The 27,687-nt window shown below is 38.3% G+C and overlaps 1 protein-coding gene across 46 annotated transcripts in view; it reads right to left on the reverse strand.

Annotated features, from left to right (window-relative positions):
- Positions 1 to 27,687, reverse strand: part of LOC122687350 (ABI family member 3 binding protein) — a 277,123-nt gene that overhangs the window by 56,647 nt on the left and 192,789 nt on the right. For 33 of the 46 annotated variants that reach the window (XM_043892758.1, XM_043892751.1, XM_043892748.1 and 30 more), the window contains 8 exons: positions 27,606 to 27,680; positions 23,518 to 23,592; positions 16,871 to 16,930; positions 16,250 to 16,297; positions 15,366 to 15,446; positions 13,109 to 13,186; positions 4,865 to 4,930; positions 2,251 to 2,325 (listed from right to left, as the gene is read on the reverse strand). In XM_043892758.1, the coding sequence (XP_043748693.1) occupies positions 2,251 to 2,325; positions 4,865 to 4,930; positions 13,109 to 13,186; positions 15,366 to 15,446; positions 16,250 to 16,297; positions 16,871 to 16,930; positions 23,518 to 23,592; positions 27,606 to 27,680 (558 nt within the window). The remainder of the gene's footprint in view (positions 1 to 2,250; positions 2,326 to 4,864; positions 4,931 to 13,108; positions 13,187 to 15,365; positions 15,447 to 16,249; positions 16,298 to 16,870; positions 16,931 to 23,517; positions 23,593 to 27,605; positions 27,681 to 27,687) is intronic. The other 13 variants (XM_043892771.1, XM_043892776.1, XM_043892773.1 and 10 more) reach the window with 5 other exon arrangements.

Genomic DNA, 27,687 nt, shown 5'->3' on the forward strand with positions numbered 1-27,687 from the left:
TCTGTCGTTTTTGAGATTGCATCCAAGTACTGCATTTCAGACTCTTTTGATGACTAGGATGGCTACTCCATTGCTTCTAAGGAATTCTTGCCCACAGTAGTAGACATAATGATAATCTGAGTTAAATTCACCCATCCCAGTCCATTTTAGTTTGCTGATTCCTAAAATGTCGATGTTCACTCTTGTCATCTCCTGTTTGACCACTTCCAATTTGCCTTGATTCATGGACCTAAGATGAATTTAGGTCCTATGCAATATTGTTCTTTATAGCATCAGACTTGACTTTCATCACCAATCACATCCACAACTGGGTGCTGTTTTTGCTTTGACTCCATCTCTTCATTCTTTTTGGAGTTATTTCTCCGCTGATCTCCAGTAGCATATTGGGTACCTACCGACCTGCGGAGTTCAACTTTCAGTGTCCTGTCTTTTTGCCTTTTCTTACTGTTCATGGGGTTCTCAAGGCAAGAATACTGAAGTGGAAATGGCACCAATTTGTTTGAATGTTAAGACAAACATCCCTTCCTGAGGTAAATATCATTTGGTTGCTATATGACAAAGAGATGTTACACCCATATCTCCAATCAAGGCTCTCCTCAGCTGAGGCTGACCCTGAAGGCGCTGACAATGGGATGCTGTCTGCTGACCTTACTCCTAGCAGGGGCCAGCCTGTTCTTCCCTGAGGGGGATCCCAATAGAGAAACATTAAACATGGAACATGTGCAGCACATTTAGATTGGGGATGTTAGTGGAACAAGGAAAGACAAAACAGCAAGCTCAGCTTTGTTTATCCATGCCCACCAACCTTTTTCTATCAGCAACCAACGGATTAACCTGAAGGTGTGCTGGTAAACGGTCATCCTTCCAAAGCTAAGTTAGGTGAGTTACTACAAAGCTGACTTTATCTACACAAGAGGGTATCACAAGTAACTCTGGAAAAATTTTTATACTACTGATAAACTAAAGCATAATCATGCTCTGTTTTCTCCCCAAAAGACAATTAACGTTTTCCTAGTGAGAATCACTGCTTGCTCATACTGAAGGTTAATGGCTTTCAAGTTCATCATAGCTGCTTGTTCTTTCATTTACTCTGCTGACATAAATGCTTTCTTCTATTTTTACTTGGACAAACTCTGGGGAATTATTTTGAATATTCAGAAGGTGGCTGTGATCACAGCCAGACTGTTTACGTCAATATGAGACACTATGTACTGCCTAGTCCCACTTGGGAAGAATAAAAGGAACAGCTGAGCACAAATAAATACTGGAATGCTTTCTTGCTTTTCATGAATCAGGAATTTATAGTATCTGTCTCATTGAAGGAAAGTGAATTCCTAGAACTTCAGACATTGTAATAACCTAGTACAAAAACACATACTAAAAAAAAAATCTAAATCATTTTTAGACTGAATATGTGTCTTCAGATAGTATTCACGTCTTTCTCATTAAGGAACAATTAATTATGGGTTGATTATATATACATATATATGCATTAAACAAACTATAATGTTTATGCATTTTTACATAAGCAGGCACAAGATCTGCACTATTTAAAAAATATTTCAAGGGAACAATGCAATCCCATATTAAGGCATTTAATAACTACCATTTACCTACTGAGTGAGTTGAGTGAACTTTTATCAGTTATTTGTCCTAGTTATCTATATGATGTCCCATAGACGAGACTGGAGCAGGGCAATATCATTTAATCAAACTGAATGAATTGGAAACATTAATATGCTTGTAACCAGGGTGATCATTTGCTAATTGCTCTTCTCATTTAAATATCATATTCCAGGTTGTTAACAGATGTGGATCTTTTAAAAATATTATAATGGCACTTATGAAATTATAAACTTGAAAACCAATTGATCATTGTCTCAAAGACCAAACCTATAAATGGAAATGTGAAGTCTTCCCTAATTTTGAAATTAGGGAAAAAGCTATTTTGATATTTTAATTCATACTTAATCAGGATCTTTTTAAGAATTAAGACTATATATTGTAGTTGATTTAGTGGACTGGGTTGAGAAAAGTAGGAAACTATTTTTTGTACGTTTACAGGGACATTTGAAATTTTGATTTTGGAATGATTTACAATTTTCAGTTCTATGAACTTTTAAAACTAGTTATACTAACTCAAAACTAGTAAAAAAGAAATTGAAATGTGAATTTAACAAAATTTTAAAAATTGAATGAAAACATTTAGAGTTTGATAGGATCAAAAGGAAATAAGTTTGTGATCATTACCTGCTCCTATTCCATTCCCTCTGGGTGTCCCACTGGGTCTGGGTCTGCTCGGTCTTGTAGTTGTCTTATTCAGAACTATAGTAAAGTGGGAAATAAACAGTTTAGACATATTTTTTTAGTTGAACATTTGCAGTCAAGGAAAATAAAGCTTCCCAGAGAACTGGAACTCATGTAACTGGCAACAAACATGATGACGTACCAAAAGCTAATGTTCACAATATAGAAGTCACAGTTTTGGTATGAAAATCAGAGAGCTGAACTTGAGACCTGAGTATATACTCTGCGGTGATCTGGTCTAAGTGGGAAATAGCTTGCTTCATTTATAAGCACTAGATACATTTCCAAATGGGCTTCCCTAGTGACTCAGACAGGAAAGAATCTGCCTGCAATGCAGGCGGCCGGGTTTGATCCCTGGGTTGGGAAGATCCCCTGGAGAAGGAAATGGCAAGCCACTCCAGTATTCTTGCCGGGAGAAGTCCATGGACAGAGGCAAATGGTGACTACAGTCCATGTGGTTGCAAAGAGTTGGACACAACTGAGTGAATAAACTTTCACTACTTTCACATTCCAGACTGGGACTGAAGAAGGATCAGGACCACATATGCCCAATGAAAACCCAAAACCTGGTGTGCATTTATTGTTAAGGCCTTAATTCCTAACACGTAAGTTGGTAGTCCTTGTGGAGGGGTCTCTAGGTACACATCCTTCCTCATAATGCTGGTGTAAGTCTCCTTAAACACATGATATGGTAAAACTATTGATATTTCTCTCCTTCTCTGTTGAGAGTCATAATATTACCAAAACATTGAAGTCATCTGTCTTATTCTCCATTTAGCAGCTTTTTAAAGGAAAAGCACTAAGTATATTGCAATTAAGAGAATGAGTTCTAGAGCCAGACTGCTTGCCTTCGACTCCACTTCCTAGCCCTCTTTAAGCCTTAGCTTCTTCAACCTAGCCTCACAGGACACATGGTAAGCACCCACTCACCATTAGGCGTTACTGTTACTTTTCCTCCTTATTTTGTAGAAAGGTTTAATATAACTAACCACACATTAAGTTCTCAACAGTTATCATGATACAAAAGTCACATGGAGGTGTATATTTTTTTTTTTTTACAAAGATTTCTGCACCTGTTACCTTTAGGAGTTGCAGGATTACTCAAAAAAAAAATATATATATATATATATATATGTGTATATATATATATATATATATATGGGTTCCTCCATAAACCAAAAGATATATATGTATTTGCTATTTCTTCCATGTGCCCAGAGAGATATTCATCAGGAATGGTAGCTTATAAGCCATTTTTGACACTTAGAACTTTAAAACTTCTTAGAATCACAGAGTAGAAAAAGGACAGAAAACATCAGAGTCTCTGGTCCAACTTGTATGTTAGACTAGGAGTGATTTACATGGGTCAAATTAACCCCGAAGTTAACTTTCCCTAACAAGGTTCAGTGAGGGAGAGCCTCGATCTTTTGACGACTTTGGTCGTTTCAAAGCATTTTCTGGGAACTCCCTGATGGTCCAGTGGTTAGGGTTCACCACTTTCATTGCTGGGGCCTGGGTTCCATCCCTGGTTGGGAAACTAAGATCCTGCAAGACTGCAGAGTGGCCAAAAAAGAAGTTTTTTTTTCCAGTTTAACTATCATTTTACTGTTGATGTATATGACCTGTAAAACGTGTGTTTGCTTGTTTTTATATGAAGTGAAAGTCACTTGTTGTGTCTGACTCTGTGAACCCATAGACTACAGACCATCAAATTCTCTAGGCCAGAGTACTGGAGTGGGTAGCCTTTCTCTTCTCCAGGGGACCTTCCCAACCCAGGTAAAAGTATTCTTGTAGAACAAGAGCCTTTCATACTGGAAGAGATCATCTTTCCTTAAAAGATAACATTTGAAACAAAATACATCATAGCTATTGCTAATGTTATCTCTATAACTGCCATGGAAAACTGAAGGAGGGAGAGAGAGTGTGTGTGATTTAGGCAAAAATACTATTTCAAAATGATTTTATATTGTTAAATTTCCATAGTGGTCTCTGAATCTGCTTGTCCTTAAAAAATTTCAGTCAAGTCTTGTCGCTTCCATGGATTCATGATTACCTCTCCACTTACCCAGAAGGATCAGAATTTTGTATGTAATTTATTTCAGTTTCAGGATATATAGCCCTCATTTGGTCATTTGGCTGTTTCAATACATTCTTTTTTTGGTCATGCTTCACAGCATGCAGGATCCTAGTTCCCTGATCAGGTATCAAGTCTGCACCCCTTGCAGCGGAAGCTTGGAGTCCTAACCACTGGACCACCAGGGAATTCCTCAATACATTTTATATCTTCTTTTTTTCAGTTAAGTGTTAATCACTCAGTCGTGTCTAACTCTTTGCAACCCCATGGACTGTAGCCTGACAGATTCCTCCATCAATGGGATTTTCCAGGCAAAATTACTGGAGTAGGTTGCCATTTCCCCCTCCGGCAGATCTTCCCGACCCAGGGGTCGATCCGGGTCTCCTACATTTCAGGCAGACTCTTTCTCGCCTGAAATACCAGGGAAGCATATCTTCCTAGGTATGTTGATTATTTAGATCATCAGAAAGAGCAACAACTTACCAGGTCTGATGTGTGGCTTGTCAGGTGTTCTGGGCCTCATAGTAGTAGTATACAATCTGTGTGGTGCTGAAACAGAGGAAACTCAGATTTAATAACCAACACTCCCAAGCCCCCAAATGGAGATTCAGTACTCTACAGACCAACAACTTGCACACTTTGCATGGAAGCATAAAGAACATTTTTAAATCTGCAAGTATGCATTAGAGCATTGATGCTAAAGGAAAATGCATGTTTAGTTGCTCAGTTGTGTCCCCCTCTTTGTGACCCCATGGACTACAGTCCGCTAGGCTCCTCTGTTCATGGAATTCTCCAGACAAATACTGGAGAGGGTGGCCATTTCCTTCTTCAGGGGATATTCCTGACCCAGGGATGGAATCTGGGTCTCCTACATTGCAGGCAGATTCTTTACTGTCTGAACCACCAGGAAAGCCCTCTAAAGGAAAATAAAGCAAGTGAAAATATTCATGACTGGAAATTAAAGATGCGCACAGTCAAAGTAAGGTAGCCCTTAGGTAACATGTGTTAAGGATTAGTCACCAATTAGTCCATGTTTTCAAGGGCATTAATTTCACTACATGGTTGCTTAATATGGTAAATGTAGAAGTCAATCATCTACCCCTTCATCCATCCATGTATCTGTCCATCTGTCCATCAACCCATCCATCTGTCTATTCACATTTCTCTACCAGGGAGTCATTGTGGAACAATATTTTGCCAAAGAAGACAACTAATCATAATGGCAAAAAGAAAAATAGTTTTAGGTATGTAAGAATAAAAGAGTAGAAACACGTGGTCTCTATCAAATTGTCTTAGCTCGTGAACCTGAAGTGAATAAATACTCACTTAGTGCCATTCATTAAAGCTTTGTGTGTTAGTTACTCAGTCGTGTCCGACTCTTTGTGACCCCATGAATGGCAGCACACCAGGCCTCCCTGTCCATCACCAACTCCCAAAGTCTACTCAAACCCATGTCCATCGAGTCGGTGATGCCATCCAACCATCTCATCCTCTGTCATCTCCTTCTCCTCCTGCCCCCAATCCCTCCCAGCATCAGGGTCTTTTCCAGTGAGTCAGCTCTTCGCATGAGGTCGCCAAAGTACTGGAGTTTATAGGCTTTATGAAAAGGCAAAAAGACAGGACACTGAAAGTTGAACTCCGCAGGTCGGTAGGTACCCAATATGCTACTGAAAACAGTGGAGGAATAACTCCAAATAGAATGAAGAGACAAAGCCAAAGCAAAAACAACACCCAGCTGTGGATGTGATTGGTGATGCAAGTAAAGTCCAATGCTATAAAGAACAATATTGCATAGGACCTAAATTCATCTTAGGTCCAGGAATCAAGGCAAATTGGAAGTGGTCAAACAGGAGATGACAAGAGTGAACATTGACATTTTAGGAATCAGCAAACTAAAATGGACTGGGATGGGTGAATTTAACTCAGATTATCATTATGTCTACTACTGTGGGCAAGAATTCCTTAGAAGCAATGGAGTAGCCATCCTAGTCATCAAGAGAGTCCGAAATGCAGTACTTGGATGCAATCTCAAAAACGACAGAATGATCTCTGTTCGTTTCCAAGGCAAACCATTCAGTATCACAGTAATCCAAGTCTATGCCCCAACCAGGAATGCTGAAGAAGCTGAAGTTGAATGGTTCTATGAAGACCTACAAGACCTTCTAAAACTAACACCAAAAAAAGATGCCCTTTTCATTATAGGGAATTGGAATGCAAAAGTAGGCAGTCAAGAAATAGCTAGAGTAACAGGCAAATTTGGCATTGGAGTACAAAACGAAGCAGGGCAAAGGCTAATAGAATTTTGCCAAGAGAACGCACTGGTCATAGCAAACACCCTCTTTCAACAACACAGGAGAAGACTTGCACATGGACATCAGGAGATGGTCAATATTGAAATCAGACTGATTATATTCTTTGCAGCCAAAGATGGAGAACCTCTATACAATCAGCAAAAACAAGACCGGGAGCTGACTGTGGCTCAGATCATGAACTCCTTACTGTGAAATTCAGACTTAAATTGAAGAAAGTAGGGAAAAGCACTAGACCATTCAGGTATGACCTAAATCAAACCTCTTAAAATTATACAGTGGAAGTGAGAAATAGATTTTAGAGATTAGATCTGATAGAGTGTCTGAAGAACTGTGGATGGAGGTTTGTGACATTGTATAGGAGGCAGTGATTAAAACCATCCCCAAGAAAAAGAAATGCAGAAAGGCAAAATGGTTGTCTGAGGGGGCCTTATACATAGCTGAGAAAAGAAGAGAAGCTAAAGGCAAAGGAGAAAAGGAAAGATTTTTTGAATTTGAATGCAGAGTTCCAAAGAATAGCAAGGAGAGATAACAAAGCCTTCCTTAGTGATCAGTGCAAAGAAATAGAGGAAAACAGTAGAATGGGAAAGACTAGAGATCTCTTCAAGAAAATTAGACATACCAAGGGAATATTTCATGCAGAGATGGGCACAATAAAGGACAGAAGTGTTATGGACCTAACAGAAGCAGAAGATATTAAGAAGAGGTGGCAAGAATACACAGAAGAACTATACAAAAAGGATCATCATGACCCAGATAACCATGAATGTGTGCTCACTCACCTAGAGCCAGACATCCTGGAATGCAAAGTCAAGTGGGCCTTAGAAAGCAACACTACGAACAAAGCTAGTGGAGGTGATGGAATTCCAGTAGAACTATTTCAAATCCTAAAAGATGATGGTGTGAAAGTGCTGCACTCAATGTCAGCAAATTTGGAAAACTCAGCAGTGGCCACCGGACTGGAAAAGGTCAGTTTTTATTCCAATCCCAAAGAAACACAATGCCAAAGAATGCTCGAACTATCACACAATTGCACTCATCTCACACACTAGCAAAGTAATACTCAAAATCCTCCAAGTCAGGCTTAAACAATATGTAAACAGTGAACTTCCAGATGTACAAGCTGGATTTAGAAAAGGCAGAGGAACCAGAGATCAAATTGCCAACATCCATTAGAGTATCAAAAAAGCAAGAGAATTCCAGAAAAACATCTACTTCTACTTTATATGCTACACCAAAGCCTTTGACTGTGTGGATCACAATAAACTGTGGAAAATTCTTCAAGAGATGGGAATATCAGACCACCTTACCTGCCTACTGAGAAATTTGTATGCAGGTCAAGAAGCAACAGTTAGTATTGGATATGGAACAACAGACTGGTTCCAAATCAGGAAAGGAGTACGTCAAGGCTGTATATTTTCACCCTGCTTATTTAACTTATATGCAGAGTACATCATGAGAAATGTCAGGCTGGATGAAGCACAAGCTGGAATCAAGATTGCCAGGAGAAATATCAATAACCTCAGATATGTAAATGACCCCACCCTTATGGCAGAAAACGAAGAACTAAAGAGCCTCTTGAAATGATAGAGGAGAGTGAAAAAGTTGGCTTAAAACTCAACATTCAGAAAACTGAGATCATGGCATCCGGTCCCACCACTTCATGGCAAATAGATGGGACATCAAAGGAAACAGTGTCAGACTTTATTTTTTTGGGCTCCAAAATCACTGCAGATGGTGACTTCAGCCATGAAATTAAAAGATGCTTGCTCCTTGAAAAAAAAACTATGACCAACCTAAATAGCATATTAAAAAGCAGAGACATTACTTTGCCAGCATAGATCCATCTAGTCAAAACTATAGTTTTTCCAGTAGTCATGTGTGGATGTAAGAGTTGGACTATAAAGAAAGCTGAGTGTTGAAGAATTGATCCTTTTGAAGTGTGGTGTTGGAGACGACTCTTGAGAGTCCCTTGGACAGCAAGGAGATCCAACCAGTCTATCCTAAAGGAAATCAGTCCTGAATATTCACTGGAAGGATTGATGCTGAAGCTGAAACTCCAATACTTTGGCCACCTGATGTGAAGAGCTGACTCACTGGCAAAGGCCCTGATGCTGGGAAAGTTTGAAGGTGGGAGGAGAAGGGGATGACAGAGGGTGAGATGGTTGGATGCCATCACTGACTCAATGGACATGAGTTTGAGTAAGCTTTAGGAGCTGGTGATGGACAGGGAAGCCTGCTGTGCTTCAGTCCATGGGGTCACAAAGAGTCGAACATGCCTGAGTAACTGAACTGAGACTATAGCCTGCCAGGCTCCTCTGTCTATGGAATTCTCCAGGCAAGAATACTAGAGTGGGTTGCTACTTCCTTTTCCAGTAAAGCTTTAGGGATAAATGAAAATTACCTCTGGGGTCCTGCTCATCAAGGGAGGGTGAGAAAAGATCAAGTATTCATAATTCCCAGGGACCAACATGCCACCTTGTTACTTTCTGCTCCTGTTATCCAGGGCCTGACACAGTGTGAACCATTAATGATGACTTGTCAAACACATTTGAAAAATGAGTAACCATTTTAAGCAGGCAAATTCATGAGAAACTCAGCTGAAATATTTTTGCTCCCTATCTGTTTTCCTTTCCTTTCCTTTTTTTTTTTTAAACAAAGGTTATGTTGTTTATTTCCATTTCTGACACAAACCAGTACTCTGTAAATGTGTGCTTTTCTTTCTTCTTTCTTTATATTTTTGGCCACATAGCATGCAGGATTTTAGTTCCTCAACCAGAGATTGAACACTAGTTCCCTGCAGTGGAAGGGTGGAATCTTAACCACTGAACCACCAGGGAAGTTCCTCTATAAGCTTTTAAAGTGTGCATCCATCCTGGAATGTGTCTATCCTCATCTTCCCTCCTCTGCTTGCCTCAACATACCACATTGCCTCCTGCCACCAACTTTCTTGGTAATGCTTTAGCTAAGACTGGAAAAAATTTTTGTGCAAACTTTGTAAGTAGATTACACTGTTTCAGTGATTTTGTTCACATCTTGAGTGGGTATTTATGTAACCATAAATCAGCAAATGCCTTGCCTACCACATTAAAAAAAATACACCTGCAAAACAGATTATAATGTAGCTCATTTATAAACTTCCAGTATGAAGACTGATGAGCAGAATTTTGCCAAACTTCAGGCCAAAAACAGCAGACACGTACTGAAATTCTCTGTAGGTTTAACATAGGACTTTCAACATGTAATAGCTAGAGTGAACAGAGGAACTGATGTTATTTAAAAAAAAATCAGTTCTCACACACCCTAAAATATGTGGTGACGACTTGCAAATGTTTTTCTTCAATTTTCTTTGAGAGTGGTAGGGTTCCCTGTCTGTTGAACATACTTCAGCTCTCTTGTTAATTTCTTCAATGTTAGAGTGTCTTTGCTTTAAGAAATATAAAGAATCATGGCCCTATTAGTATCTTTCTAGAATATATATAAATTTTAAAACTTTAGAAAGAAACTTTGAGCAGAACACAGAAATAATCAGTACTACATTCATTATTTCTAAGCCACAGGATCAGAATTTGTTTTTTTCTTTTTCTGTAGTCTTTACTTATATTTTGAAAGAACTTTTCATAAAGGAGTTGAAATATAACAAGTTTAGGCTGTGAATTACATATCTCATCACCAGATAATACAGGGCCTTGAGAAAACTGCTTGAGGGTTTCAATTTTAAATTAAAAAAAAAAAAAAGATGAAGACACATTGTGAGGATGTAATATTGTAAATATCATCTCTACACAGCTTTTGGTGACTGATAATAAAAATACTTTTAAAAGATAGCTTCATATCTAAAGAGTTTTATAAAATTGTTTAAAAAGAATACTAAAAATAGTTGACAAAGAAAACATAAAAAATAGAGAAACAGGGATTATAGGAGAAATATTTTTAAGGACCTTTGTTTTGCCCAGTATTGGGGGAGGGAAAGAAGGGTACAAATTTCTCTGGGTGGCATAAAGATCAGAGGGCTGAAATAGATAATCAAAATGCCCCTGGAGGGACTTCCCTGGTGGTCCAGTGGCTAGGATTTCATGATCCCAGAGCAGGGGGCCCAGGTTCTATCCCTGGTCCAGGAACTAGATCCCACATGCCGCAACTAAGACCCAGCGCAGCCAAATAAAGTAAGGGTTAAAAAAAAAAATGTCCACAGGATGCCCCTGGCCAATGGATTTCTACCATGGCTTGAGATAAGAGGAGCAGAGGAGAGAAGCTTGAATATGTCAGGGTTTCAAATAGAGCTGCAGGAAATTGTCTCAGCAGACAAAGAAGCAAGAATGGCAGAGAGGGATGGTGCTGGAGAGCCTCCTAGCACATTTGTGCTGTAGGTTTTAGGCTTTAAGTTTCTTTGGAGCACTGGGGCCTCACTGCTGAGGGCCTGGAGACCAAAAATCACAAGGTACGGGCGCACAAATGGAGATCAAGAGGAACGATTTCATTCTCACAGCATCTCTCAAGTTGCTGTGGGCCGTCTTGTGCATCTCACGCCTACTGTTAGAAACACAACACGCCAAAAACAATACGATGGACCAACCTCCTCGTTCACAATGCTTAGGCACGCGTTTATGAGGGTTGGGTCAGGGTTGGGTCAAAGGGTGATCGAGGACACACAGGAGGGTGCTGTTGCTAAAGCTCACCCTCTACCCCCAAGCAGGGGTACTGGCCTGGGCCATGTTGGAAATGCATTCCTGGTGAGCCCCCTTTAAAGGGCCTTGGCACAAGTCTAGAAAAGTGTGGATCCCAGAGTTGCATAGGTTAGGCTAAGAATCCTCAGAACACAAGAAAATGATTAAAATGCAGTATGTAATATAAATATGTTAAGATAATTCATTGAATGATATCAGATCTTGAATATACATCCAATCAACTGTGAAATTCATCTATAAAGCCAAGTTCTAGAAGCAATTTGATAAAAATATTGATATTCCCATTAACGTAAGAGGAAGCAAAAACAAGAAAAGAACATGCCTATTATCTTTTATTCTCAATTCTGAAATTTACAAGGCTCTAAAAGCTGAAATCTTTTTCTCATTTGGCAATACAACCTGAAGAATATTTATCCTGCTTATTGTCAATACATATTTTCCTGTAAAAACATCAATGTGTTTGATTATGAGAATCCAGCTATCTTCTATTAAGCCAGACATTAAAGAAGTTTGCAAAACCACTAAAAAATAAATATAAAGATCAGTATGGGATATGGTTGCAATAGGATTGAACATCTGCTGTTAATGTCTGAAACTGATAATGAGGGTGTGGGAAAACTGCTATTACACTAGGCTCCTTACTTCTGTGTATATTTTTTAAATAAATAAAAGTTAACAAACAGAAAGGCAATAAAATAAATAATAAAATTAACATTTAAGCCATTATAAAAATGAAACAAATTCAAAAGACTTAGAAATTTTACAAGAACTGCCCTATACCATAACGAGTATTCTCAGTCATGTTCATTTAGAATAAGTACTGCTCTACTTGTTATAAAATATATCCCTTAAAGGTAGATATCTTTTATTATCATTTCCTCTTATTGCTATGTCTTTTTCTACCAATCCCTCCCTCCAGTATAACTGACAATTGAGAAAAATAAATTTGTCTTGCAACTCTTTAAAATTTATTTGCTCTCATTTTGGGGGGCTTCCTTCCACATGCTAGAGGTAGAAATGGGCAAAAGAGGGTTATTAAGAAAAAAAAAAGGAAAAGAAAAAAACACAAAAATATTTGAAATCTGCAACTGGTTACAATCCAAGTAAGAAAGAAGTATATAAAAGGGAAAGATGTCTGAGACCATGAAGATGTGAGAAAAAGCTTTGTGTAGGCGAGTTGACTTCCCAACAAGCAGAAAGAAGAAATAATATAAGGAAACCCCAGAGCAAACCTTCCTGGATGTTTTAATATTAATTCATCATTAAAAATGATTTTCTTGTTACTAGTTTCCTTTCTCAGGCTGCAGTATCAATGAGCTCATCAGGTTCTGGAGATAGGACAAACAGGAAAAGAGGTAGAGAAAAGTAGGAGGAGAAGGAGGAAGGTAACACAGATTGTAATTTATCAGATCTGGAAAATGAGGGGAAAGAAGGTAAGGCAAGGAAAAAAAAAATAGGAGCTTACATTCTTAGTCATTATCATCAACTGCAAAGAACATTAGCATTCAAAGCAAAGCTCTAACTAAAGAGACTGTCTTTCCTACATTCAACTGGTAATCATATAAATATTACCAGTTTATCAAATACTTAGCTGATGTCCTGTACCTATGAAGTAAAAAAAATTTAATCTAACTCACTGTGATGAAAATTATGTTTCTTAAAGGAAAATTTTCTTCCTGCTTAAACAAAGAAGGAAAAGCTACTATCCAGAGGTAGGGAAATAGCTTTACCCTGAGTTGTCTTTGCCAATTCAGTTGTTCGTGGAACTTTCATTGTGAAGAGTTCTTGGGTAGACTGGTCTGTTTCTGCCGGGGAAAACACAGTAAGATGAATGACTTTAAATAAATATCATTAATGAACAAGTAAAAAAAAAAAAAAAAAAAAAACCCCACACTCTTTTCTTCCCCATGCAATGATAAAAGGGTAAATTGAATTTATAACTATGCCCAGTGATCATCTTATTTTAAAGTTACTGGTACATTTCAATAACTCTGATTTCTTATATTTACTGTCTCCTTGCACTATTATATTAATGATTATTATAAGGATCTCCAAAAGCTTTTAGTTCAGGATCAGTTTAATGATATTGGACTTGGCTATAGTCTTGGATATGCCTCCTGTCTTATGTATCATTGCATTCATGTTTCCTTCTATTTTACGAGCGTCACAAGTTATTTAGGTGAGCTGGAAAAAATAGATCATAGAAAATAATGTGCATTTATACCACATAAGAATAAATATTCTATTTATCTTACATGAAAAGCAAAGTTTATTGACATACACATTACTCCTAACAAAATAAACACCCCTATGTTATCTTGCAATAATTACAACATCATACTGACAGAGCAAATTATACTGTTCACTCTGCCACATACTGGATCCAAGGAAATATTTGGTGAAAATAATATGCTGTCATCTTATTTTCTGCCTGTTTTATAATCTAGATTCTGCTCATACATAATTGTGGTAGTTGGCCCAATAAACTAAGATATAGATTAAAAAAAAAAAAAAAGCAAAAAACCCAGAAGTGGAATTTAGATAATTAACATATTCAGCAGTGGTTCTTGATAAGTACTTTTGACTTCCTCTCATGGGTAATGCTGACTTTGAGGGCCGATGCTATAATAGATAAATATTTGGTAATTAGGATATATTCGCTCATTCAGTTTTGAGTATTTTCCTTCAAAAAGGATTCCTTTTAAAATGGGATCAGTAACTTTATTTCACACACAAAGAATGGGTTTACCTGAAAAGGGATGAAGGGAGGAAAGAAAAGCCACTGATTTAAACATAGCCATGTGGGATGTGGTGACAGGCAGAGGAACCAGCAAACACAAGCTGGGAATTCTTGCTTTCCTGTTCACATTCAGCCAAGTCGCGGGCAAACTAGGGTTTCCCACACAGTGAAGACATTGATGCTGAACTCCTCGAAAGCATGGCCAGCTCATCCCAACCAGTCTTCCTGACTCATCCATCCACCTGTGTTTCTTCAGGCCACCCACATGTTCATCAGATGAGTCTGGCTACCATTCTCTGTATGTGCCTCTTCCCCATCTGTCTTTAACCTGAAGAGCCCTTCATACCTTTAACTCTCATTCCAACTGAAGACCTAGCATACATGTCACTTCCTCTGTGAAGCCTTCCCTGATACCCCCAGGTAGTTTTCTTGTTCAGTGTCCCGCTCATTTCTGTATGATCTCATTGTAATGTATAATACGAGAGTGAATTCCAGGAGCTCTGACAACTGAGAACGTGGGTTCCAGTTTGGCTCTGATGTTAGCTCTTTCTATGCCTCAATTTTCTAATCTGTAAAATGGGACAGTAGAATCTACATCACACACTTGTAATGTGTCTTAAAATAAAAAAATGTGTGGAACACTGGGTAGCACAGAGGAAGCACAATTATTGCTAAATCCTGTCTTTGTATTAGATGGCGATCTCTCCAAGGTAAGGACTTACCTTTAAAGCGGTTGTATTTTGGGATTCCCATTGCTTAGCATTGCACTTAACACTATAAGATATTCAGATTTCAAAAATAAAAATTTTCTTCCCAAATACAGTTTCAAATATGGAAAAAGCAACAAGAAAATATAGCATTGATATACACTGGGAAGATTTTTTTTAATTTATTCTTTAATTGGAGGGAAATTGCTTTACAAGGTTGTACTGGTTTCTGCCACACAACAACGCAAACCAGCCATAATTATACATATATCGGGAAGATTCTTTTTCCCAAAAAGTAACTGAGATTTTGTTAAGATGTTTTAAAACATTCTCATCTTGTATTGGAAATCAGCATAAATATGAGAAGGACAAATACACAATTAATGTAAAAGAGTCAAGTGAAATGGATATCTTTTACAGTGATAAAAAGAGACCCTCTATTGTTTGGAATACCATGAACACAACGTACATACGGCTTCTTTAAGGGCAATTCCTAAAATGTAAAGTCCTCAATGAACTGAATATGAAAGCAAAATTTACCGAGAGTGGTTTGTAGTTCCTCTTGGCTAGTACTTGGTGAAATCATAGGAATCAAAGGGCTGCCTCGTGTCTCTAAAGGAGCTGAAAAGACAAGTAAGTACCAAGGCTGTCAATCTTTAGCTTCAAAAGCCAGCAACCAGCCAAAATAATATTACACGAGATTCTGTTACTTGAAATACAAAGAGGAGAACATTAAGTGGGTCATGGAAAAGAAAGTTAAGTGTGCATGGAACCTGTGGAATATCAGAATAATGGTTCTCAACTGTTTTTTTTTTTCCCCCCACCAGGATAGATAATAAACAACATTCAGTGCCTGACACACTCCATGACCCTGCCTGGTTAGGATGGGTATGGGTTAGACACAGTTCTAGGTCTGTCATCTGCGTCTCTCCCCTCCAAGAGAGCACACGGGATCACCCAGAGGAGAGGATATCATCACTGTAGCAACCATCTGGAGTCCGTTCAAATTTATTTTTAAAAATAAACCAGTGGCAAATTTTAGTATTTTGATCTATATAATAATTACTGGCCAGAGCCTTCCACAGCATGCTACTGTGTTGTTAAGGCCACAGCTGAGAACCATTAAGCCGGCAGAAATGTTAATTATATGGGCATGAGTAAGGTGGGATCGTTTTGAACACAGATAAATGAGGTAGGTGAGGATGAAGGTGGTAATGAGTTGTCTTAAGGTGGTCTTCAGAGCAAACCTTTAAAACAGTGAAACCACTGCCTTTCTATTCTGAAAAGGGTAAAAAATAATGAGAATGAAACAATGAAGAGGATTGAGAAGGGAGGATGTTTCAATGTGATTGTTTGAGAAAGGCCTGCAATCTAGATGGCAGCCAGGAAAATAATTAGAGTGGGTCAAATGGAAAAGCCATTACCTAGAGTTGTTTCTGGCAGATGGATTCTAAAGGTAACAGGTTGCAGAACTAGGCCAAAAGCAAACCAAAGAAATATATTTATGAGAATTACTACCTGGAGTAAATCTAGTTTCTGTGTCTCTACAATGCACCCATCTGAACATTTAAACATTCTCTTAGAGAATCAGAATAAATATAAGAAAATTCAGGTGACACCCAGGGAACTTAGTTTGGCTAAAACTTTAAAGTTTTCATTCACTGTCACTATGAGGAAAATTTGGGTAGGCACCCATATTTTTAATTTAAAAGTACACCCACATTTGGATGTAGTTATATTTACATCCTGAAAAAAGGTGAAAATGGTTGACTCAGTTAATAATTATATCTTATAACTTTAGCATGATTTCCTATTCAATAAAAACACTTTCAGGGAAAATAAACTAATTAGACCCTATTCCCTCATGGGGGAAATATGTCAAGCAGATTGTATGAGTAAATATTTCTCTAAAGAAATACACATTTTCTATCTAAAATTTTCTGAGCTTCTTCTACATATCACCCTCATTACAAAAATATATTTGCCTCAAGTATGTTTTTTGAAAAATACACTTCCTAACTGGGAGAATAAAACAGTGCATTTACCAGGTTCGCTCTGAGAGACTTCGGGGACTGGTTTATGGGGAAGGAGCACATCTCTTGGAACTGAAAGAAAAAGATTATAAATCACTGTGCATTCTAAATGCCATACCTGGAGTGAAACTCAACCCACAGACATAAAACCCTGGGAAGCATGAATGAAGTAAAGATATTTCACAATGGCCAAAACACTAAGGCAAGAAAAGAACTGTCTTTCCAAAATGGAAGATGTCAGTGTATTCGGGAAGGTTCTAGCAGCAGTAAAACAAAGTTGGTCACGGTTCATTTTGAAGATTCTATGGAGGGGAAAAAAAGGAAGAAAAAACTGATTTAATTAAACATAAGAAGGTTATCTCCCTAAGTTATCTTCAAAATAAGAAGTCAGCTTTTGTCTGAAGTGGCTAGCTGCCATTTGATATTCCTGCTAAAATTCCACCAACAGAAATAGGAAACATTATTTTAAAGAAATGGGCTGAAAGTTGGGGGAAACGGCAAGAAAAGCAAAACTCTTGAGGATCTAAAAAGAGAACAAAACTTTATTCTAAAAGGCATGATAGTTATGGGGAGAAAAATAGAGCAAAAGGAATCAGCCACTTGTTAGAAGACACCACATGTAAAGGTGATAAGAGTGCTTGTTAAGTAGTAAATGTTAGATAAATTTTGCCATTTTTGTCGTTCTTAGTGATGTGGCTTCTAGTATAAGCATTAGGGACTCCTGGCATGAAAACAAGGGAGACAAATGTATGCTAAACTACAAGCCTACTCATATTCAGTTCTGATCTACAGTATGTTTTTAATACCTGTGTCCAGTTCTACTTTGGAAAAATAAAATGGTAGGCTGGGAATTGATGCCTTATCTCTCATTGGGGAAAATATCAGGTTGACTTGCCTATTGTTAATACCAGATTTCTATGGCAAATCTCCTTTCAGGAACAATATAATGTATTTCTTTGACTCAGTTTCCCCACAAGGAAGTCCGTGTCAACCCTACTCACTCATTGAAAAGTTTTCCTACCACACTAAATTCATAAATACCCTTAGCTATGCAGTGTAACTTTCTTGCATCTTATATAGTCCTGGAGGGGAAAAAAGGTAGGATTCAGGCTAGAATTCTCCCTCTGAGAAAGATGAAGAAAAACCTTTTGCATCACAAAGTGGACAAGCACAACATTGCCATTTGTGCAGAAAAAAAGATCATATAAAATGGACATTCATTTTCTTTTATGGCTCTTGGAGATTACATTTAATGTGAATGTCACATCTGTTCTTAGTCTAGGCCATTGAGTAAGTACCGGTGAAATCACAGTTGTGGAATTTGGTCCATTGGAAAGAATGTGACTCTATTAGAACTTCTATGAGCTAAAAGATAACGACCAGGAGAACTTGAAATGTGGATTTTTGTTTGTTTTAAAAAGGTTCACTTCAGGAAAGATAAGTGGTGGACAAAGTTAGAGAAAACCTGTCATAATGGTGAACATTTCACCACTGCTAGTCTTTTTAAAGATTCAAGGAGTAAAACATGAAGAATTTCCAGCCGTAAATCAAACTAACTGTTTATCCGTAGGGTGAGGGAGAAGGCACTCTGATGTGGCTCTGAGAAGGTCATGGCCATACAAAGCAGCCTGTGGTTTATAAACATCCTAATTGGCTCCAGTGCTAGACTGCACAGAGAGGAGGTGGGATTAAGGAAGGGAAAAGCTGGGAAGAAATGTGCTACCAATAAATCCACCATATTGTAAACACATTACCTGCTGCCTGCTTTAGTTTCCTGAGGAATTCAGACAAGCATAATGTGGATTCCTGCCGCTGCCCCTGGCGCTTTTTAACCATGAAGTGATGATTTAATAACTGCCCTACCAGGCGTTCTAAAGCAGGTGAAATCAGTGGAAAGGAAAGAACCAGAAATATTCACAGGAAAGGGATGGGAATCACTCTCTTATTTGGTCAATGGCAGCTCCAAGAAATGCAACGTTGTTGTTGTTGTTTTTTTCCCTATGTGGTGTTATGCTTTATATTAAATTGAATAAGAGCATGATTCTAAAAACCTAAATCTTCCATGCTGGGGGAAACTTACAAGTGTACTTCATGACAGTTTAACCGAGAAGGCAGTTTTGATTTCCTTATTAAAATATTTACCAATATTATATTTTAGACCCATTTGTTTGAGCCAAATTATCATTTACAACAACAAACAAATTAACTTACCAGTTATATGTATTAACTACCTATTTGAATAAAGGGCATCTCTTCAAAGAAAAATTCAACTACCAGAAAACAACTGTGAGTGGATGTGTCTGATACGGACAAAGGTGAGTGAACATGCAAGAGTGTTCTGCCAGAGTAGATGGGAGAATGCAGGCGTTGCTCTCTGATGGAGATGGTGCACTAAGGAATCTTCAGTAAGGTTTGCCCTTGCAACAGCCTACAAGGATATTCTCATAGATAAGTGGTATGCATAGACCACACACCTCCTTCATGTCCAGACTCCCACTTTCTTTGCTCTAACCTTGTACCCGGAGGCGCAGTCTGAGGGGCAGCAGGTGTCCTGCCTCCCAGAGACCACTTTCAGGGCTTCACTTGTGCTCCTGGGTCACCTTCCCTCGGGTCTCCTCTGGGACATTTCGCTTTCTATCATTCCTATTTTCTTCTATTTTTCTCCATTAGTCCATCTTTTCATTTATCTATGAATTCTTCCCTCTCCACCCATAAAACAACTCAAGTCTTCCAACATCCTAAAATCAATAACCAGTTCCTTGACATGGCTTCCCCTTCAAACAATCCCTTTCTTGCTCTCATTCCTCTCAACTAAGAACTCTGCCTCTGCTTTCTGGTTTCTTAACTGCATCTTCTCCGTCCACTGTAGATGGTCTTCCCTTTCACAGATCTCCTGCACCCATGGATCCATGAGGCCTCATCCATAGTTCTGAATATCACAATGTTCTAAAGACCAAGAAGCTTTTTTTTTTAAATTTTTTTGCTTAGCCTCTTTGACAGCAACGCCTGACTAGAACTGATCTAAGTCAATTTACGGTTTTTATTTATCCGAGGTAGTGTGACTGCTCATACTTCTCACTGCAGACTTACGAATATGCTTGTAATCTATGGTATCTGTGCTGTTTCACCTTTCCAAAGTCCGAAAATTGCTGAGTTCTGAAGCACCGGCCCACAGGTTTCAGGTGCAGGCTTCTAGACCTCCACTGTCAAGTCCAGTGGCCCTTCTGACCTCCTCCTCCTCACTGTTACTCATGGCCATCCTTCCCTGCCTGGCCTCCTGAGTTCCTCCTTCCTGGTACTCTCTGGTCATTTGACAGAAACTTCTGCTGGCTCCTCCTTCCTCTATCCACTATTTAAACGTAACCATGTCCTCTAAGACTTTGATCTCTGATCTCTTATTTTCTCAGTCTGTACCTTCTCCTGGATGATATCATTCCCTCAAAATTTAAGAACCTTCTATACATAGTAGACACATAGACACATGGCTCCCAAATCTACATCTTAAATATTGACTTCTGTTTAGAAAGCCAAAAATTCATTTCAAACACCAATCCAACTGGCCCTCCAAACCTAGCACCTTATTCCTCCCTCTGTGTTCCCTGCCTTAGTTAATGGTATCAGCATCTACCACCTGTATAAGCTAGCTTCCCTGGTAGCTCAGTCGGTTAAGAATCCATCTGCAATGCAGGAGACCCAGGTTCGATTCCTGGGTGGGGAAGATCTGGAGAAGGAAATAGCAACCCACTCCAGTAATCTTGCCAGGAGAATCCCCATGGACAGAGGAGCCTGGAAGTCTACATTCCACAGGGTTGCCAAGAGTCAGACATGACTTAGCAACTAAACCACCACCACCTGCCTAAGCTGGAAATCACAGTGTCCTCCTTCTCTCCATGACACATTCAGTCATTGTCCACATTCTAGCAATTCCATCTCCAAAAGACATTTTAGCATTCATCCCTTCTTTCCTAACTGAAAAAATGCTGCAAAGTAGAGTCTGCCAAGAGCATTTGCAGGGTTGGATAGCTTGCTGAAATCTAGATATTTTTTTCCCCCCGGCTTGCTTCCAGTGACTGAAGTCTATCCAAATATTTCTGCGGTGACAGAAGTTGCCACATAGCCAAGACAGCCCTTGGTACAGAAACAAATCTATAAAGAAGGCACAGCTCCGCTGAACCAGGCATCAGAGTGAGTCCTCTGCCCTGAATTTGAAAGCATTTCTCCAAGACAGATCAAAAGAAAAGCCAGTACTGTTCTGGCTCTGGACATGCTGTGTGGGCTCAATGTGTCTAGATTCCTCATTAAATACTGTAGTTAATTTGACTGAGTGACTGGATATTCTCTAAAGGGATAGCTGGATGAAAGCTGTGTTACGCTTAGGCACCTATGGAATAGAAGGGCTGTACAGAGAATCCAAGACTGACTTATTTGATACAAGTCTAAAAATTCAATTTGTCACTTCTGACATCACTTAGAATAAATTGAGACAAACATCATGTTAAAACATAACTATGCCCCGATTTCAGTACTACATTTTACATTTTTACAGAGCATCTGTCTCTCTTGGACTGCAAGGAGATCCAACCAGTCCTTCCCAAAGGAGATCAGTCCTGGGTGTTCACTGAAAGGACTGATGTTGAAGCTGAAACTCCAAAACTTTGGCCATCTGATGTGAAGAGCTGACTCATTTGAAAAGACCCTGATGCTGGGAAAGATTGAGGGCAGGAGGAGGAGGGGATGACACAGGATGAGATGGTTGGATGGCATCACCAACTCGATGGACATGGGTTTTGGTGGACTCCAGGAGTTGGTGATGGACAGGGAGGCCTGGCGTGCTGAGGTTCATGGGGTCGCAAAGAGTCGGACACGACTGAGCAACTGAATTGAACTGAACTGAACTGTCTCTCTAGGATATACCAGCACACATTACGTTTACATGTAACTTACCCTGTTTTCTGAGGAGCCAGTAAAAAAAGTCATGGGCTCATTAGGAAGCAAACCTGAGACTAGATACAACCCCCAAACTGTTTGAATCCAGTCTTTTAAACACTTGGGAGAAAACTGAAAAGTAGTAATGACTGCCTTATGTTTCCTCCTGTGGCATCACAGCCATGGACTAACAGGGGAACCCCTGAGGGACACAGTGGCAAGACCAACACCAGGTTTAGAGACACAAGTCACACTCAGGTTTGGAGACACTTGGAACTGGAGTCAATAAAATAAGCCTAAGGAAGGCTCCATGGGGAGCATTTGTGCCGTTATTCCAAGCTCAAACTTATGAGTTAGAGTGTCTGTGAAAAATAAGGTATTGATGAAAGTAAGGTAAATATTATTTAAAAAGAAGAAAGTTTAACTATATTACTTTAATGAGATTATGTCATATCAGAACCAATAGTATTACTTTTTCTAACGAAGAGGAAAAGTGATAAAATCACTCACATATACTGTTGTTCTCTCTAATGACTCCATCTCCGTTAACATATTTTTTCCACAGTTGAAAACAAGAAGTTGGCCTTTTGCCAGTGGGAAGATAAGCTTTTTTCTTATTGGTGCTTATAATATGACTTTTGCTTTTAGCAGTACAAATTTACATTCTGGACTTCAGGGCAAAAAGGCTCTTTGTGGACTCTCACCACTTGCAACCTCCTAACCATCCCACAGCAGCTCTCCACTTACATAACCAGGAAACCAAGAAAGCAAGTGAATTCACTTGCTTCCAAAATGCCATCAGTCCAAGCTACGGCTCAGAAAGCTTTGGTTCTAGGAATGTTTTATAAGCTTCTAGGACCACCTAAGAATTTATAATAATTGAACTTTTTTTTTTTTTAAAGGGGGCAAAATCTGTAATATTGCTCAGATACTCAGGCTAAAAATTTGGCTTGGCTTATTAGTGAACCAGCAATGAACTACTTAGTGAAGCTAACAGTGGCTTCTTATGATCACTTGGGGATCTAGAGAAATGTCTGGGTCCTTGCAGTCCCCACCTTGACTTCTCCCACAAATGCAAGATAATTCCCCCCTAAGCAGGCAAAAAGCCTTCTCAAATGATAGGCAATAAATAGATCTGTAGCTAAAGAAATCATTTAGCATGTGTGTGAAAAAAATTTCTTAAGTAACTGCTCCATGAACTGGGAAAGTAGAATTAAAAACAGACAAAAAAACCTCTCAAACAAAGGAAAAAAAAGTCCTCAATGCTGAATAGTGTAAAATTTCTGAACCCAAGAAAATGGATAAACATCATTTTCTCCATTTGCAAAACATCATTTTATCATTTTTGTGGAAAAATCCTAATTCTTTATCTTATTTTGGTGAAATGTGAGCATCGCATAGTTAACATTAGTAGGTTATATTTTAGAAGTCAGAAAAAAAAGAAGCATTCTACCCTTAATTCTAGAAGGTTATTTTTTATAAGTCAGAAAAAAAGAGAAGTCTTCTACCCTTAGCATAATTCTCTGCCTTTGGATTATATCAATGTTTACATAAATAATGGAGCACATATGTAACTCTTATGAACACTTTGAAATGATTATATCATGCACGACACAACACAGTATCTGAACATAAATGAAATATGGACTTCATATCCATCCTTCCTCATGCTTCATTGCAGCAGAATGTGACAGTAGAATGCATTTGACTTAAACATGAAATAAAGCATTTACCAGGTGGCGTATAGGACACTTCTGGACTTGGTGATGTCTTTGGCTTCAGAGTAACATGCTGGAATACCTTAGGAGCTGAAAGAGAGAGCTTGGACCATGAGTCATTTGGTTTCAGCATCTCCCAGTCATGCTTAGCACATAAGATCTGACAAAGCATAAACCTGATTATTGCTTTTAAAAAAGGATTGAGGGCTGCAGGCCCGTCCCTGCGGAGCCGCTGGTCCGGCGGGCGGGGATGTGACCGCAGTCCCCCCCAAAAAAAAAAAAAAAAGGATTGAAATAGGAGTTACATGGAAAAATAAACCTTAAGGTCTAAAAGTAAATCAGTCAGAATTTCAAATACTTTAAGAAAAATGAAATCTGAGAAACAGCAAAATTTGAATAAGCATAATGGTAGGATGAAGAAATTTTGGAAATCTTTCAGAAGAGATAGCAATTAGTCTGAGAGTACTCTTCTTCTCTTGGATGTTTGCTTGACTTCTTAAACCCATCTTCATGCCTTTCTGTGAAGAATGAGTTCTGTAAAGTCAAAGTGGGACCCCAAAAAGCATGAATGAAAGCAACTTAAAGTCAGGTCAGCAACAGCAGAGAGAGAATGGGTAACAGAACGGAATGGCTGGGCTCACGTTCTGTGCCTCCCGCAATTCTTAGGCTCTAAATAAACCTTTAAATGACATGTTTACAAACTCAAACTGTCTTTCCACAGCTGTTCCTTTGGAGTAACAAGGTGCGAATGTAATAGATTTTTGTTTTGTTTTGTTTTAGTCCTGGGGGAGCGGGGGAAGAAAGGCCTACTTTATTTATATAGTTCATTTTACAACTTCAAAAATGCTTCCATAAAGACTATGCCCTTTGATTCTCACCATAATGCTGAGAGGAAGGAATGATCAGCTTCACTTTGAAGCCAGGCTGGAGACTATTGCCTGGGGTCACATGGTCATTAAGCACCAGCCAGGACTTGAACTGAACCCCAAGGTTCAGACATGATCGCTAGGTCCCAGCTCTTGGGTTTCCTATATCCCAGCTCTTCAGGTCACATTTTTAACTTGCTCATTTTTTAGGTGGACATAATAAACCTGTCCTAACTCAAAGGGTGCCTGTGAGAATTAAGTGTGAATGTCAAAATGATGTGAAAGCTATACTCCTATAAACATTTCTTTCCACTTTTGGAGAAACTTTACAAATTTGACATCGAAAGATCTGAGTATATTTTGCTTTTCACGTTGTTTGCCCCCTCAAAAATTAGGAGCAATTTTGATGGTTATAAGATTTCTAGATATAAAATTATTAATAACAGGATTGTTCACTATTACTTATGAACACAGGAATCTAAAAATCAAACCTATGTTTAATGATAAAATATTCTTGATGATTTCTTCCAAGTTTTTGATCCCACTATGTCTTCAAATGCCAAATATAGTAAACTTAAATATTGCTATCTAATTTATCAGCATAATTTAAATATAAATAAGGCAGCATGCCCAATTACAGAATTTCATTCTGAAAATCGTGATAGATAAACAACTGCATTGCTCTTTAGGTTGTACATGCTATGTTGGATGATGGCCTTATAGCCCAACAATAATAATTTGCAGTTGGTGTTGCACATATGAACAGAACATTCTCTCATTCAAATGGCGTTTTGCAACAGCTAGCCAGATGTAAGGGGGAAAGTACTGTGAGAGTTTAAACATTTGTTGTTCAACTATTGAGTGATACACATATATACATATGAAACATCCTTGAAAGACTATAAAAACCTAGGGTATTGCTGGGATCTATTAAGTAAAGCTCATATTCTCCTGGGTAAGAGAGATCCTAATTTCAACCACTTTTAAGAGGAATATGTAGAGTGAACAATTTTCCAAACCGTCCCTTATATTAGGCCACCCTGACAAAGTTGGAAGTATTTGGATGGCAGCTACTTTCCAGGGGAGATGCTGATGGACTGGAGTTTGCTCGGTTGGGACAGAATCAGGATGCTCTCTTACAGTCTGCAGCCACTCCAGGGTTTCAGAGTTTGAATGGAACTACTGAGTGTATGCATCTATCCATTCCGAAGTTGCTTGTCAAGAAAGGTTAGCTAAAGGTCTAAATCAAAATCAAACAAGGTTGAAACTTAGAGTGTCATAATTGGAAACTAGAGCAAGGTCCTGACTTACTACATCGATTTTTCTAAGTACAGAGGACAGCTCAAAAAGATAAAATAATGAACGCCTTCCTTCTTAGTTCTTATCTCCTTTACTTTTTACAATGTTGCTAACCAGGGCTTTGTAGCCTCAATGTTTTAACTTCCAACACATCTTATTTTTCATCTCTTCTCTTACTTTCCAACATTCATTGTTTTATGCTTTCTTATCTCTTTCCATTTCTCCTTTTCCTACTACATTTATTCTATTCTTTATATTCACATAAAAGGTTGAGAGCTTCCTTTCATGACTTTATCTGTTGATTTCTTAAAATTAGATTTTAGTTTCCTATCCACAAATTTAATATACTTGCTTTAAAAATTCTTATTCTATTTATTTTTACTTATTCACTAATTCCAATTAATTACCCCAGCATTTCTTATATATTAATATTTCAAATTTATTTCCTGTTATTTTTAAATTTATTATTCTTTCAGATGATTGTTGCCTTGATACCTTCATATACTTATGTATCACACCCATATTATTTTTTAGCAAAGTTTTAGTAATTAAATAAAAACACATTTAAAAATACATTAAAGCAGATTGAAAATCTTTAGCTAGATGTGGTACCCAGGACTTTCTTTTAAGGAGTTTTCCTTTAAAGAAAAAATAATGGGCAAAATTTCTCTCAAAAATATAATGGAAAATGTTAATATCTCTCAGGTATTCAGGATCATTCCCAAATCTAACAGTTCTTTTTTTGTTCTTTCAGTAGGGATACTGAGATGTGCTAAAGAATCTGTGGTGGTAATTCAGAGCTATTACCTGGATCAAGCATAATTTTGATGCTGCTAATATTTTCCTTTCCCCAGATCATTGGTGATAGCTAGGGTTCCTTTTCAGGACACTGGGTAGGTGCACTTCATATACTTTTTGGAAATGGGCCATGTGTAAACAAATTTAAATATAGATGATTGGCCTAGACTGTAAGTACCTTGACCACAGAAGGGTGAAATTTTGTTTCACATTCCCAGTGTGTAGCCCATTGCTTGGCACGTAGTCAGCACGCAATAAGTATTTGTTGAGTGGCTAACTGATGAACTAGTTAATCAGCCACTTAAGGATCAAGGTGAGACAGTTTTAAATGAGGAGGGGAGAGTGACAGAGGACGAATGGCAGAGACCAGGCATGACTGGCTGTGTGCTTAGAGTGGGCGTCACTGGGGAAATGTCTGGAAAAACTGACGGAGTCCAGAGGCTGGATGAGGAGGAGAATAAAAATGGATGTGAAATGCTGAGAATCTGCAACTGATACAAGTGAGAAACCAAAAGGAGGGAAATATGAGCTTTCTTTGAGGTATGTGAGGTTTATGGTAGCCTGAAACGAAGATCTGCCAAGGCCGTCACAGGAAACGAACAAGATCTTGGTTAGAAGTCAGGGTTAATCACTCAAGTAAGAACTTCCGTACTATTAAAAAAAAAATAGTTTACGATGACTCTTGTTTAGCTCCTTTCCAAAACTCATAGCAAAACAACCAAAGCCATATTATGTAAATATTTTATAGGAGAAGATACATATTAAAAATCTTCATGACCTAATGTTAAATAAAATTGACTGAAAGGCCAAAAAATAATTAGGGGACTGGTGGGGGAAGGACATTCAAGTACCATGGAAGGGTTTCTCAAACTAGGAGAAGCAAAGGGAGTAGGCAGGCTATTTTTTTAAGAAATTCCATATTTCTCTATCCCCTTCTCAAATAACATAAGGGTAGGGAAGCTTTCTGGAATAAACCATTTTAATACTATACTTTTTGATAAAGTCTAAATATAAATATTTATTAGGTTTCAAAGGAAGACTTATTATATAAGTGTTAAAAACCTAACTTGCTATATAATTCAACAGAGTAACTCCGCAAACATCAAACTTTTCAGGCCAGAATATAAAATAAACATTTACCTGATTGTGTTTGTGGGATTCTTGGACGTGGAGATGTTTTTGGTTTGGGAGGAGTTCGTGGTATCTGCTTGGAAGCTAAAAG

This window comes from Cervus elaphus, chromosome 31 (genome assembly GCF_910594005.1).
Source record: "Cervus elaphus chromosome 31, mCerEla1.1, whole genome shotgun sequence".
NCBI classification, from domain to species: Eukaryota; Metazoa; Chordata; class Mammalia; order Artiodactyla; family Cervidae; genus Cervus; species Cervus elaphus.